Source organism: Cornus florida, unplaced genomic scaffold (genome assembly GCF_030987335.1).
Source record: "Cornus florida cultivar Cherokee Brave unplaced genomic scaffold, ASM3098733v1 CherokeeBrave_3.0.0_Hap2_Chr11, whole genome shotgun sequence".
Classification (NCBI taxonomy): Eukaryota; Viridiplantae; Streptophyta; class Magnoliopsida; order Cornales; family Cornaceae; genus Cornus; species Cornus florida.
In genome coordinates this window covers 50,961,600-50,976,776 of record NW_026775581.1, presented here as the reverse complement: position 1 = coordinate 50,976,776, position 15,177 = coordinate 50,961,600, and the positions used below count along the sequence as shown (strand labels likewise).

The 15,177-nt window shown below is 38.5% G+C and overlaps 1 protein-coding gene across 3 annotated transcripts in view; it reads right to left on the bottom strand.

Annotated features, from left to right (window-relative positions):
- Window positions 1–15,177, bottom strand: part of LOC132283975 (uncharacterized) — a 30,824-nt gene that overhangs the window by 3,618 nt on the left and 12,029 nt on the right. For all 3 annotated transcript variants that reach the window (XM_059786033.1, XM_059786035.1, XM_059786034.1), the window contains exons 9-13: window positions 11,588–11,784; window positions 11,256–11,471; window positions 10,831–11,106; window positions 10,549–10,696; window positions 10,323–10,456 (exon numbers count right to left, since the gene is read on the bottom strand). In XM_059786033.1, the coding sequence (XP_059642016.1) occupies window positions 10,323–10,456; window positions 10,549–10,696; window positions 10,831–11,106; window positions 11,256–11,471; window positions 11,588–11,784 (971 nt within the window). The remainder of the gene's footprint in view (window positions 1–10,322; window positions 10,457–10,548; window positions 10,697–10,830; window positions 11,107–11,255; window positions 11,472–11,587; window positions 11,785–15,177) is intronic.

The following is a 15,177-nucleotide window of genomic DNA, read 5'->3' as shown; positions in this document are numbered from 1 at the left end:
AACTGCCTGAAAACAAATCAACACAAACCTCAAGTAGCTAGGACACCTTAGCCTCACAAAACACCAAAGTATCATCTGCAAACAATAAGTAGGAAATCTCCAAGTGATGAGCAGCATCCCTGCCCACCCTGAATCCCCTTATGAAACCCAGCTCCACAGCCCTCCCCATTAACCTACTAAGACCTTCCATAACAATGATGAACAAGAAGGGAGACAAAGGATCCCCCCGACGCAAACCTCGCGAGCTACTGAAGAAACCCGTCGGGGACCCATTAACTATCACCAAGAATCTCGTTGAAGAGATGTAGAACTCAATCAAACTCCTCCATTTATCCCCAAATCCCATTCTCTCCATATACAACAGGAACTTCCAGCCAACATGATCATAAGCTCTCTCAACATCAAGCTTACAGACCCAAGGATTTGTCTCCATTGTAATTACTAAGACCTTCCAAGAGAAATCTCATAGTAAAACCATCCAGACCCAGGGCTTTGTCCCCATTGCAACTCCTTAATGACTTCACCACTTCCTCGTCAGACAACGGAATCTCCAACCCATCTCTATTAAGCTCAGAAATAGAATCAAAGGGAAGACCATCAAGCCGAGGTCTCGACGATTATGGCTCCGTAAACAATCCCTAATAAAAAGATAAGATCCCCCTGCAAACATCCTCCTCCGTAACCATAACCTCTCCATCAATAGTAATCCTCCCAATGTGATTGCCTCTCCTATGTGCATTGGCAATCCGATGAAAAAACTTAGTATTCTTGTCACCCTCCTTAAGCCATACGGCTCTAGATTTCTGCCTCCAAGAGATCTCCTCCAAAACGGCAATCTCAACAATCTCCGCCTGGCACGCAGCCCTCCTACTTCTCTGACCCTCATCAATGCCACCCAAACCCTCCCGACGATCAATCTCAACAATCTCCGCAAAAGCCCTATTCTTCCTCCACTCAAGGTTCCCAAACACCTCCTTATTCCACCTTTTGATCTCATTCTTCAAACCCCTGAGCTTTCTTGGAAGAATAAAGCTCGGGTTCCCAGCCACCATAATCCCCTCCCACCAAGGCCTCACAAGTTTGTAGGCCTATTCAACTAGGCAAGTTGGGCATAAGGAGTTTGGAGTTGTTCAACAAGCCCTTGCTGGGGAAGTGGTTTTGGAGGTTCGGGATGGATAGACCCAAGTTGTGGAGAAGGGTCATTCTTAGCAAGTACGGAGAGTGCAAGGGTGGGTGGTGTTCATTGGAGGTCAGACAGCCGGATGGGGTGGGTGTTTGGAAGGCCATCCTAAAGGGTGCGATGAATTCTTCAAACGCATTTGTTTTAGGGTGTGGAGCAGGAGGGGGTCGACTTCTGGAAGGATGTCTGGTGTGGGGACCGTTTGCTAACGTCCATCTATCTGGTCTCCATCGGATAGTTGTGGACAATGAGGCGTGGGTGGCCGATTGTAATTGCCTTGATGGTGGAAGGTTGTTTTGGGATATTTAGTATGTGAGACCCTTCCAGGATTGGGAGAGGGGCAACATCGGTGAGCTACTGGCCATTCTGTACCATCAGGAAGTATGAGGGGCAGGGCATGATGTACGGTACTGGATGGAGTCTATTCATGGGACTTTTGAGGTGTGTTCTTTTTATAGGAGCATGATGGATATTTGTGGGCCTTCTTTCCCTTGGAAGGCAATATGGTGCACCAAGGCACTGCTCCAGGTGGTCTTTTTTGGTTGGAAAGTGGTAATTGGGAGGATTTTGACAGCTGATAATCTGAGGAGGAGGTGTCAGATTATGGTCAACCAGTGTAGTATGTACAAGATAGAAGAAGATTTAGTGATCTTCTCTTGCATTTCCCCAATGCCTAAGATAGTTGGGCTATGCGTTTTGCCCTTTTTAGTGTCTGTTGGGTTATGCCAGTCACCGTAGGTCCGTACAGCATGCTTGAGGCTTGGAGAGGGTGTGCAGTGAGGATGCAAGTCTGAGATGATTGGAGGGTGGCGCCCCTTTGTTTATGGTGGGGCTGTGGCGTGACCGGAACAGACGGTCCTTTGATGGAGTTGAGGTACCGACATCGGCACTTATGTTCTCCATTGTTTATACCTTTTTTTTTTGGGCGCGGAATCAGTGGGGGATATAATGTCTTTTGTGGATACACTTATTATATAGAACGCCCTTTTAGCCTTGCTTTTGTTCTTGGGTCGCACTCGTGCTCCTAAGGATGGCAAAGAGGTAGGCAGTTTTGGGACGGGTTTGGCCAAACCAGACCCTGCCTCGTTAGGAATTCATCCATCACATCCCCATCCCGACACCGAGACAGGTTTTTTTGTAACAATATCATCCCTATCCCGAGAAGGTATTCAGGACCCGTACCGCCCCAGATGAGATAGAGAGAGACTAGATAGTTCTCAAAGGACCTGAAAGACAATGTCGGAACAAGATAGAAAGAGAGGGCAAGAGATGCATCAAAGTTCTCTCCTAGAATAAAGACAAAGAGAGCGAGAGAGAGACAACGAGATAGTACCTTCACTGGAATGTAGCTATGAAGGTTGATCAGCATTGCAGGCTCCCGGCGAGCTGAGAGGGGGGTGACCAGTGAGAGAGGGAGTAGCGGCTACTTGAGTATTCTCTAGAAGAGGAAGATAAGAGCTGAAGAGTGAGGAAACCCTAAAGTTTAAACTATATATATATATATATATATATATATATATATATATATATATAATAAGGGTGTATTCGTAATTCATATTTATTATCAGGGCGGGGCGAGTTCAACTACATATTAGATATGTGTTCAGCTCTTGGCAGGTGCCATGGTCATTTCCTTCTGGTGATTTCTTATATATTTTGTATACCATTAGATTTCTATAGCTTTGGCGCATGTGATCTACCACCACCCAATCAAATAGCCATTGGAACCATCAGATGACCACTTGTGAAACTATTTACCCCTTGATAAACAGAAAAGGCCTCTTTAACCTAAAGTATAACATGAAATAACCAAATACACAATATATACATGCTAAACATCCAAACCAACTTGTACTTTTTGTATATACACACTATAAACTCAATTCGTAATGTTTCTGACTTGTCCAAACTCTCACTCAATCTTTATCTACTTCTTTAGATGTTGACCTTCTCGGGAGCAAAAATTCCAACCGTCACTAGAAGGTAACACAAAGAACCCAAAATGTTATCTTCATGGAAATCCTCTGCCAATTGTGAGGACTGTAATGGGTCATCACAAATGGCACTCCTCTCGCCTGCAACCTCTTACCCACAATGGACTAACCTTTCTCTCTAAAGATCCATCTCTCCACCTATCAACTGGGCTCTCCAAAACACAACCCAGAGAGATCTCTGAGCTCCAAAGCCTACACCTCCACATCAATACACTCTCTGGAGCCATCCCTCTCGAGCTCAAATACAGCTCTTTGCTTGTAGATATTGATTTGGATGACAATTTTGCTCAATGGATCTCTTCCAAACGACTAAAAGCTCAATTCAAAATCATCTCTGTTCACAGTCCCCCTTATAACTCGGCACCTTCACGTCATTCTTCTCCTCAAACGGCTCCAATCTCAACTTCGCAAACTGATCTTCCATTCTTCCTACTAATGCAACCCATCCCAATCATCCAAATTTAATTCAAAATTAAAAAAAAAAATTTGAAAAAGGTATGAACTCCAAAGAACCAGTAACATCAAATATGGCGTGGAACATTGATGACAGGAATTTGTCCACCGAACATCAACACAACACCAATTTGTAGGAGAATCTTGCAAGTGTATGGATAATTGGGTATTTTAAATGACAGTACACCAAATATGTCCACTATATGTCCACTGAACACCAGAACAGAGATGAAGATTTGGTTGATTTCCAAAGGCGAGAATTTTAAATGGCACTATATCAAAACAAAGCCAATTTGACCACTGAACGTCAAAACAAATGTGGTTGATTAGGAGTTGATGTTGGGTGAGAGAAAACTTAAGAGAGGGAGACAAGAAAAGGGAGTCGAAAGAGAGGATGGAGAACAAAGATGGAAATACAGAAGAGAAAATGGAACAGAAAACGAGGAAGGAAAACAAAGATGGAGATAGAGAAGAGAAAAATAATGGGCGCTATTTGTTGTTGATGGAGATGGAGAAGAGAATGAGATTCAGAAAATGAAGATAGTGGTCGATGGGGCGGTGGAGGGTGGCAATGGGTGGATGTAAGAGTCTTGTCGGGATATGTGCATATAAATTTGTTGTAATTGATACAGAGTAAGTGTCATCATTTAACATCAGATATTTTTTTTGATACAGGGTAATGAAGGCTCCAAATGACAATTGAAGTGATTCTAGTCTATCTTACCATTTTCTTTAATTTTGTTTGTTGCACATAATATCAATTAAACCTTCTGCTATCGTATTTTTATTGACTATCCCAACGGACCCAACCCCATATTAGTTTTACTCTGCCCCTTACCCTCAATAAGAACCATGCAACATTTCTTAACCGGTAATATTATTGGCTGTAGTGCACATGGACAAACCCTTTTAACCAGTTTACTCAGTTCATCTCCGATTTGGTTTACCTCAATGATCCAACAGTTGTTTTGTTGTTTTATCCCCTTTTTTTGTCTTGCCACACAACTATCCCAACATCTGCACTTCCACCATACTCATTTATCTATATGTTATTCTTTAATCGTCCAACATTTCATCCCATAAAATATGGCTGACCTAATAGCTATTTACTAAATTTTGCCTTTCCATTTTAGAGGTATGCACCAATTAAACGGTATACAAGAAGCACTCCTCTATTTAACCAATCATGCTTTGATACTATTATTAACGTCAGCTCCAAATCCTCTTTGTGCATAATCAAACCTAGGTAACAAAAAGATTTGCTATTTGGTATCTCTTGACCTTCGATCTACACCATGTTCCCACTTGTATTTCAAGTTATAAAGTTACATTCGATACATATAATGTATTTCTTATTTATCTTGAACCTTCTTGAGTCTAGAGCTTCTCCCTAGACCTCCAATTTAGCACTCCTCCATGCTTGGTTTCATCAATTAAAACAATATCATTTGCAAATAGCACACACCATAAAGCCACATCCTATATATTTTTGTTTATTACCTTGATGTAAACTTAAGAGTATTAAAAATTCACTTGTTTCTCCTACAATTATTCCTCCTATAGTTATAGTTTCATTATACATGTTAGTTATCATAACAATCTATCTATTTGCCACTCTTTTCTGATACACAAATCCACCATATTACATCCTTAGGGACCCTATTATAGGCTTTCTTCAAAATTATAAAAAGCAGAAGAATCTTTCTTCTTCTCTTTATATCTTTCAATTAATCTCCCCATTAGATAAATAGCTTCCACTATTGACCTCCTCGGAATAAATAAAAATTGATTGTTCGGCATTGTAATTTCACGCAACAATCATTGTTCTTTCTATGAAACTACAGCATTGTAGTTTCATGCTACAATATTGTTCTTTCTTGAAGTTTCACAGTTTCACCCATTAATTAGATACCACTATAATTTGTACAACTTCTAATTTTTTTTTTTGATAATTTATAATTTGTACAACTTCTAATATCCCCTTCATTTCCATATAAGGGTACTAAACTACTTCTACGCCACACATTAGCCTTTCTTTTAGTTAATATCATCTTATTGAACAATTTTGTTATCCAAGAAATGTCATCATCAACTAAAAAATCCCAAACATCAAAAAAATGAGATCAAGCCCTAAAACTTTTCTTGATTTCATTTTAGCCAATGTATTTTACACCTCGCACACCTTGATTCCACAATTTTTCCCTACTAATTTCCCTAAGATTACCGTATTTATCTAAACCTATGCTTGCCATATGATTTTCACTCAAAATTTTCTTGAAGTAAAATTTCCATCTCTCTCTAATTTCATCATCTTTAACTAAGATTCTTAAATCTAACTCTTGATGCATTTAATATTATGAAAACCTCTTCTTTTCGGCTATAATAACCTTAAAATATTTGCAAGTGAGTCTGTCTGGTCAGAAAAAATCAATCTAAGTTACCTTCCGAAAAAAAAAATCAATATAAGTCTTTTTTTTTTTTTTTTTATAAGTAATAATAACATAAAAAGGCGTTCAAAAGGGGAACGCGTCCCTTATACAGAAGTGGAACCGGGGAATCTAAGTCATATTTAATTGACTTTAAAGGTTATCAAATGTTCATTACTTTTGTAGAACTATTCCTATCTCCAACTCCTCGTTCACCATTAACAATCTTTTTCCCGAGCCCATTAAAGTTTGCTCCTATAAATAATTTCTCTCATGTATTCTTTAATTCATCCATATGTTTACAAAACTACACTTCCATACGTTTCTCTAGTCGTGCTAGTACATAAGCACTATTTTTATAAGCTATGTGAATATGAACCCTTTAAAAAAAACTGTTTTAAAATAATTTTTGCATTTCAAAAACATAAGTCCAATGGAAAATGACTATGAACTGACAGTGACCATTTTTTGAAATTTTCATTCCTCATAAAATGAAAACCAATGATGGAAACAATAATAGAAAACAATATTAACAGGCCCCAAATTTTTTAAACATTCATCTAATGGCATTGTTGGAACCCTTTTAATCTCTTAGTTTTGACTGAAAACTTTGCTTTACTGAAGAGCATGAAATCGGTTTAACGTCATAAAGCTATGTTAGTGGTTTCCGGACATGACTGAAGCAACACCGCGGCTGTCAGGATGTTATTTATTTATTTATTGATAAGTAAGATTTCAATAAAGGCGCTCAAAAGGGGAGCGCTCCCAAAAGAAACAAAAGGCGCCAAAGGCAACACTATAACATTGTCGTCGCGATGTTAAATTTATGTGTGTTATTTGAACTTGGCGCCTGCAAAGGAATATAATCGACAAGTGAGGTCTTTCAAGATAACAAGCGTAGGTTTGTGGCAGCAAAGATGTCACAAGGCCAAATTGATCTTGTATTATTTTATAGTGGTTTTTTGGTATGCTTCAAGGTGGGTTTCATTGGTTTCCTGAGTTCGCTGAACTGTTGGAGTCTAGAGAGGAGACTTTTTACCCAAAAAAAAAAAATCAAGTTTCATAAGTGACCAGCAGTGCTCGGATAATAGGGTTCCCAGAGGATGAAGGCTAGTTGATAGGCAGTTGTTTAATTCAAATAATGTCATGATCAAAGGCATTACGTGTAATGGCATCAACTGTTTGACTGGCTTCAATTCGGTGGTGGTGAAGTTGTCAATGACCTCATCAGTTCTCACCATGTCATGAGTCCACCCTCCCACAGGTGGATTTGCCAAAATACGTGTGTGGGTTCAGAAACAACTAAAGGTGATCCATAACCTGACAAATAAAACCATGGACTGGTCGTGATTGGAATAAAAATAAGGTGGAGAACCTGGAGGGACTGGATATTCAGGCAATTACTTAAATCCTTGAGGAACCTTTCAAATATGTTCTTTTCTTTAACGTTTTTTCCTAGCAGAATTAACGCTATTTATAGGAGAATATACAAATGACAATCAATTAAAATTATTACCTAACGAAGAAAAAGACATTTAATTAAAATTACAGCCAGCAGCACACTCTGGTCGAGGCACAATTAGAGGTGTTATGTGCACCATGCCCATCCAACTGGACCAGGGGACACAGCGTAAATAGCTCAAACTATGCCTTATCTCTCTCCTAATATATAAGCCATGACAACCCAAGTATCACAATGTGGACAAGGATTAGGACACAACCATCTCAGACCTCAACAACCATAAGGCACGCAAAATTGAATTATGAGGTGAGCATTAAAGTGCAGTGTTAATGAATTATCTCATATTTAATTGGAGCATGTATATATTACAGTTGTAAAACTATGATAATAACACGTGCAAATACTTGATCGTAATCACACCAAGGTTAGGGATACACCATAACTGCACTACCATGGCATGGTTCCTTATCATACCATAATCGTAGTGGTCATGATGCACAGTGTCATACGGCTAAAGGATTGTGATGCAAAACTAGACCATACTATAAATGCGGCAAAAGCAATGCCGTGAACTATTGTGCAAGATAATGCTTCTCACCATAGCCGTGCAACAAGCTATCTAAGCCCCTTGGTATTGCCTCATACCTCAAAAGTGAACCACACTCAGAATGGTCTTATTGTTGTCATATCTTTGACAAATCTATATTTTGAACAAAAAAGGTGGTATTCTTCCTCCATTGATGGAAGGTCACTCAGTGCAAGATAGTGGGTGGTGTTTAGAGGAGGTGAATCATCCAGCTAGAGTTGGGGTTTGGAAGCCTATGTTACATGGACTCTTCAAAAGTAGTGAAGTACCCGTGTCAGACACCTATTGCTCGAACATGGGTATGGAATACATGTCCGTCACTTTTGGCTGGACATGTACTTAAAAAGCATATCCAATCATTCAATTATATTATATTATTACTTTAAAATGAGTTAATGCCTATATTGAACATTTTATTAGAATAAAACATTACTCTCTACTCTAGAAAATAAAATAAAATAATTAATAAAATGAATATTTAGCCGTGTCCGAGTGTCCTTCTGTTTGGAGATTTTACACGTCCGACACGTGGATACATACCCGTGTCCGACACACGAACCCGAGTCCATGTAACATCGTTCGAAGCTCATTCGGAAGGGGTTGAATGAATTTTCCAAGCATATTCGGTTCAAGGAGTGGGAGGTCTATTCTCTTTTGGGAGGATGCTTGGTATGGTAATAGATTGTTGGCATGCACTTTCCCGAGACTTATCGTATTGCGGTGAACAAGCAGTTTTTGGTAGCCGACTATTATCACCTTGATAATGGGAGGCTAACTTAGGAAATTCAGATGGAAAGAAGGGGGGTTGTTGAGTGGAGTAGGAAGGGCATACGTCATGGGAGTTTCGAGGTTAGGTCTTTCTACCGGCCAGTTTGAAGACTCGGGGTAATCCATTCCCTTGGAAGGCTATCTGACACACTAAAGAAACCCTTAAGGTGGCGTTTTTTAGTTGGACTGAGGCTTTGGGCAAGATTTTGACAATTGATAACCTTCGTAAGAGGCGTCTGACTTGTACATGCAAGAGAGAAGCAGAATCAGTGGACCATCTTCGCTTACATTGTCTAATGGCTAGAGACGTATGGTCTATGTTTTTTTTCATGTTTGGTGCTCTGGGTGATTTCGGATTCTATGAGGAGCATGCTCGAGGCTTGGAAACGGTGTATAAAAGGCGGTAGCGCTCGAGACACTTGGAGAGCCAGGCCCTTTTGTTTATGGTGGGGTTATGGAGGGAGAGAAATAGGAGATCCTTCGAAGAGGAGGAGGTTCCTATTTGGGTCATAAACATTTATTTAGACCATGTTATTTTTATTGGTTTTAGGGTATTCTTGTAAATCCATGGAGGATATAGTTTATTTTGAGGACAGTTTGAGAGCTTAAAGGTCATTTGTCTTTCTTTGGTTGTATATGGGCGCGTTCCCCGCTTGAGCGTCTTTTGAATATATTTTACTTATCAAAATATGTATTCATCATCCATTGATCAAGAATATGATTTTTGAGAAGTAACATGATCACCAAATAAGAGAGTTTACATTAAGCAACGGATGGGGTAACTCTAGATATAGCACTAAAAGCAAGTGTAGGTCGATAAATCAAGTTCCATTGAAATGGGATCTACGCAAGGAAAAGCACTTGTCATTCGTTGGTTATCAGAGGCATTCCAAAAACGTCTAGATCGAAATATGGATTTCAAATTAAGTTCCGAATTAGTGGATGCCTTTGACAAATCTGTTCTTCCTTTGATGTTCTCTGACCGTGATTTTTAACAGTGTATCATTGGTATCTTTTGCAATATCTTCAATGTCGTTAATTTCTATAGCCATTGACAATAATCTTTTTGTCTTTCATCTATAATAGAATTCCTTTCTTTTTCTCTATCTGGAGTTCTTTTTCATGGTCGATTTCTCCTGTAGTGAACTTTGTTCATTGCAGTTTTATTTTATGCTGCAAGTACCAAAACAGTCAATCCATCACTTCAGAGGAGATACTAAATAAAATCTTACCGGTTGCCATCTACTGAAAAATTATGGGAAATGTGATTTTATTTTATTATGACAGTTATCAATCTTCTTTCTAACACCTATTTCTTTTGGTTTATGCTTTTGTGTCATGACTCACTCCTACAACAAACCATATTTAGTCTCCACCGCTTACAACCGCCTAAGGATTTTAATACCAGAATATGGATTATAACCACATGTTTATAGTCATTAAATATACATACCACAGAAACTAAGCAATATCTGCTCTTCGGATCAAGACCACGATAAAGGACACCAATATCTATCTCAGTAGCTAGGGCAGCCAACGTTGCTGCTATGTCATCAGCGCTCTCACAAGTATTCTGCCAACCCAGAACTGCAAGATGACAACCAAGTGTTATTAAAAAATTCATTCAGAATGTGCCACTAAGTAGCAGAGTGCAATTCTCTCAACAACTCTTCAATCACCTGCTGTGAAAACATGAGGTGTAGTCGAAAGAATATGATGGATATGGTTGAGCTTGCCACAGCCACCAGCCTCTGGATCACAAGCTAGCTGGTGATTCATCTCAACAAGATTTAGAAGCTCATCGAAAGAGCTTTCTGCACACATAACCTAAATAGTAAAGAAGAATTCTAGGTCAATAGATAAAAATGAAATAGCTAACATAACAAAAGCAGAATACTTTAACTTCATAATCAATACACCGTTAAGTAACCATAATTTTTTTTTCTTCCGACGAGACATGCCTTCATTGTCCGGAGAGCACTGGCATTGATATTATGAAAGAAAGAAGTGTATTTCATATGTCTGGACTCCACACCACAGTCGTAACAATTCATCCGTTCAAAAATATCCATTCCAAAAAGAGAATGTGCTATACAAGCATTGTTTGCACAATCCCACGAGCCCTTGCAATTGCTTTCTACTGATTTAGTATCAGAAACACCCAAACCAGAAGTAAACGACTTATGAAGGCAATCAAATATTACTCCCAATACTTCAGAAGCATCATTCATCTGAGCCTGTCAGTTGATGCCATGTTAATCAGAATTTTTCATTTTAATAAAATCCGGTAACTAACAAGTGGTTTTAGAGCATATGATAAGAATACAAATTCAACTTAAACTTACAACAAAGCCAGTGGAATCCAACACTGTTTTTGGGAACTTACCTCCTGGAAGAAATTACTATTAGGGTACAGGTTGCTTAAAGCAATTCTCAGAGAAGTAGGAGCAACAGCTTCTCTACGTGTGTCTGTAGATGCCATGCTAAGGGCAGCAAAAATATCATATAGTGCACAGATAACACAAGGATCTCCTACATGGACATGCTCTGATGTCGATCTCCTCAAGAATTCATCTCGAAACCGTCTTAAGTGCCATAAGGACTGAAATGACAAGTACAAAATTCAGCTACAAAGAAAGCATTAAAATAATAAACATAAGAACTGGAGTGGGCTCAAATAAATTACGAAATGAAAAAATTACTCATTTTTAAACAAACCTGTATGATAACATTTAGGAAACAATTGTATTCACCAACTTCATTCTTCAGACCCGTGCCATATGCATCTGCTCCTTTCAAATTTTCAAGTGTGGCTTCATTAGATGAAATACTCGAGTGATCAACTTCTGACGACATCTTTTGCTGCATCCACGAACTTGAGATCAAGGGCAACTTCTGATGTGCATTGAATGTGTCTGGGAAACAAAATAAGTATAAAGGCAGAGTACATTTTATGACTTGAAGGAATAATGGAAGTGATTCATTGCTCAAGTTGTTGGTAAATGCACAAAGTCAGCTTGGGTCGGGTTGAACCCAAACTGAACATATTGGCATGAACTGTACTTCAGGCTGGACACACTATATAACAAGATGATTGCAGTTGAGGCATATTGCCATTTGATAAACCAGTTAATTAATATTAAGCGTGTATAGACTTATCAAACAAATAGTAAGCATGTACACAACAAATATGAAATATGAAATACACTTGTGCTTCTGCCCAATCAACCAGCATAAGCCAAACCTCCTGACTAAAATCACCATGAACAATAACTACACCAATAAAGAATAGTAATGTGCTCCACATTAAGTGTAAATCTTGAGGAGGAGTAGACTAAAACGCATAGGAGCGAGATGGTAAGGAAAGATGCAATAGCACGTGTTCTGACTGAGGTAACAGCCTTAGATAGAGCTGAATGGCGACCAAATTATTCATGCTACTTAACCATGATAGTTGGCAAAAAACATTGTTTAGTTGAATTGATTTTATACACTCAGTTATGCCCTTTGACACATAATGAAAAAGCTAGGAAGCACGGACACTCCAAAATAGGCAAAGAATCCGTGTCCGACACGTGTCAGACACGGACACGCGTCGGACACGCCCTGACACGTGTCGGACATGCCAAAAAACGTGTCTGGAATTTTTTATTTTTTTAAAATTTTCGGACACGGCACGGACACTCCGCGGACACGCGTCCGACACGCCAGGGGTGTGTGTCCGACACGCGTGTCTTATTTTTAGGGGTCTAAAAGATAATTTTTGAAAGAAAGTTGGGTTAAAGTATAAATATATGAAGTTATTTAATAATTTTTATCTACTTATGTAGTCAGAACATAATAATTTTAAACTGTCAAGGTTAATATGCAATTTTAAACAAAAGAATTAGATATTTAAGGCTACTCAGTACACTATTACAAGATGAGATTCAAAGGACGTCTGGGTTGCTCTCTCAAAGTGACGAAGCTCTGCAACTTCCTGCTGTCGATCAAATCTACTCCTTCCAGCCTCCAGGTCAGTCTCTCTCTCTCTCTCTCTCTCCTCTTCCTCCTCTTTTCTTCCTCCTCCTTCCTCTTTTCTTTCTTTTTCTTCAGAAACCCTAGTTTCTTTGTTTTCTTCTTCATTTTTTTTTTTTTTTGTTTTCATTTTCCTTTTTCACAAACCCAGATTCTTTCTTTCTTCTTCATCCATTTTTTTTTTTTTTTTTTTTTTCTTTCGTTTTTCTTTTTCAAAACCCCAGATTCTTTCTTTTTCTTCTCTCTCTCCTTTTTTTTTCCCCCCCTTTTTCACTAACCCCAGTTTCTTTCTTCTCCTTTGTTTTATTTTTTTTCATTTTTCACAAACCCCAGATTTTTTTTTTCTTCTTCTTCTTCTTCTTTTTCTTTTTCTCTTTTTCTCTTCTTTTTTTTCACAAACCCGTCTTTCTTTCTTCTTCTGTGGTGTTTTTCTTTTTTCACAAACACTAATTTCTTTCCTAATTTCTTTCTTCTTCTTCTTCTTCTTCTTCTCTGTTGTCTTTATTCTTGCTTTAATTTCAGCTGGTGTGAGCCTGTGACTTATTGACCTATAAATGAATAGGATTTCATCTTTGATTTAATTTCAGCTGTTGCATGTGACTTGTGAATCTGTGATCAAATAGGAATTTATTCATTCTTTGCTAACTGTTCTTTCTTTGCTGACTGCTGTAAGTATGGAACATTGTTCTTTTATAGTTTATTAGTTATGAGTTAAGATTTGTATATATTTTCCATTGTGAGGTTGATGAAAAATAGTAACACTCAAAATATATATATATATACACTAGTCGCCGTGTCCGTGTCCGTGTCCTAATTTTTTTGGATTTGCCGTGTCGCCGTGTCCGTGCTTCTTAGTGAAAAAGTATTGTAATGAATTCAACTCTAGAAATTCAAGTTCGTAAATGTTTCAAGTAAGTTTCAACCTAGCCAAAGTTCTTGTCAAGATTTTTTTTTTTTTTTTTTGTTTTTTTTTTATAAGACCAACCAATTTCATAAAAGGAGCTCAAAAAGGGAGCGCTCCCAAGGAAACAAAAGCCATCCAGGACGACACTATAACTTTAGACTGTCCACAAAATCCAAAAGACAATCCATAGAGTTACAAACCCGCCCATTCACCCAAAAGAATAAGGAAGATAGAATAATGTATTTAAGAGACCAAATAGGAGACTCCTTTCCCTCAAAGGATCTTCTATTCCTCTCACGCCACAGACCCCACCAAATACAAAGGGGAGTAGCCCTCCAAGCATCTCTAACTCAGCTCTCCACTATACACCCTTTCCAAGTCTCTAACATGTCCACCGTGGAAAATGGAAAAACCCATGGAAGACCAAAAGCCACCAAAAACATAGACCAAACATCCCTTGCCACCGAACAATGAAGGAGAAGGTGGTTCACGGATTCACCTGACTTCTTACACATGTAGCACCAGTTGACCGCAATGTGACGTCTCCTTCTAAGGTTGTCGATAGTTCTTGTCAAGATATAACGACAAAATTGTTTATTTACCAATCATAAGAGGATTGACTGTACTGGTACGAGTATATACAATTGAATTCTAAGGGTGAAAGCTTACACACATGCATGCAGATATAAAAGGCCATCAACAAATGTTGAACCTGCCAATGGAGAGTACCAACTGTTTAGTGGGTACATATATATGCATACATATATATATACACACACATATATATTATCTTTGAACTATTATTTCCTCCAAATTACGCCATGCAACAAAGTCAACATGAACTAAATAAACCAGCATATTTCCTTGTCATGTAATTGATAGTGTGCTTAGTTGAACCTGTTAAACTGATGACACAGTTGACCAAGTTTTTCACATCCAGCTTTTAAGATGAACATTGTGTTTGATTCAATCTGGCTTGGGTACTGTTCAAATTGTATAGAACACAAGGTTTGTCCACCAATCATGAGTCATTGCCATTGTTTATCATTTCTTTCCTTATCTTTAGCCAAATAAAAATACCATTAAGAAAGCAATCAAAGGTATCGCAAGATGCCACCCAAACCAGCTTGGAAGAATGGCCATTCTTTCTCAAATGCAGCTTTAATGAGTTAGCTTGTGTTTGTCCCAGTCTGGATGGGCCAATATCTTGCCACATAAATAAAAAATTCGCCAGTAATCAAGGGTCATCAATTTCTGAGATTTACCCTTTTTTCTTTTAGGCAGACAGAAACTTAAACAATCAAGATGGTAGGGTGGTAAGCTGCCCCAAACCAGAATGCAGGCTACTGGAAACAAGAAAGAGAGCCAGAAAACTTCTTCTATGAAA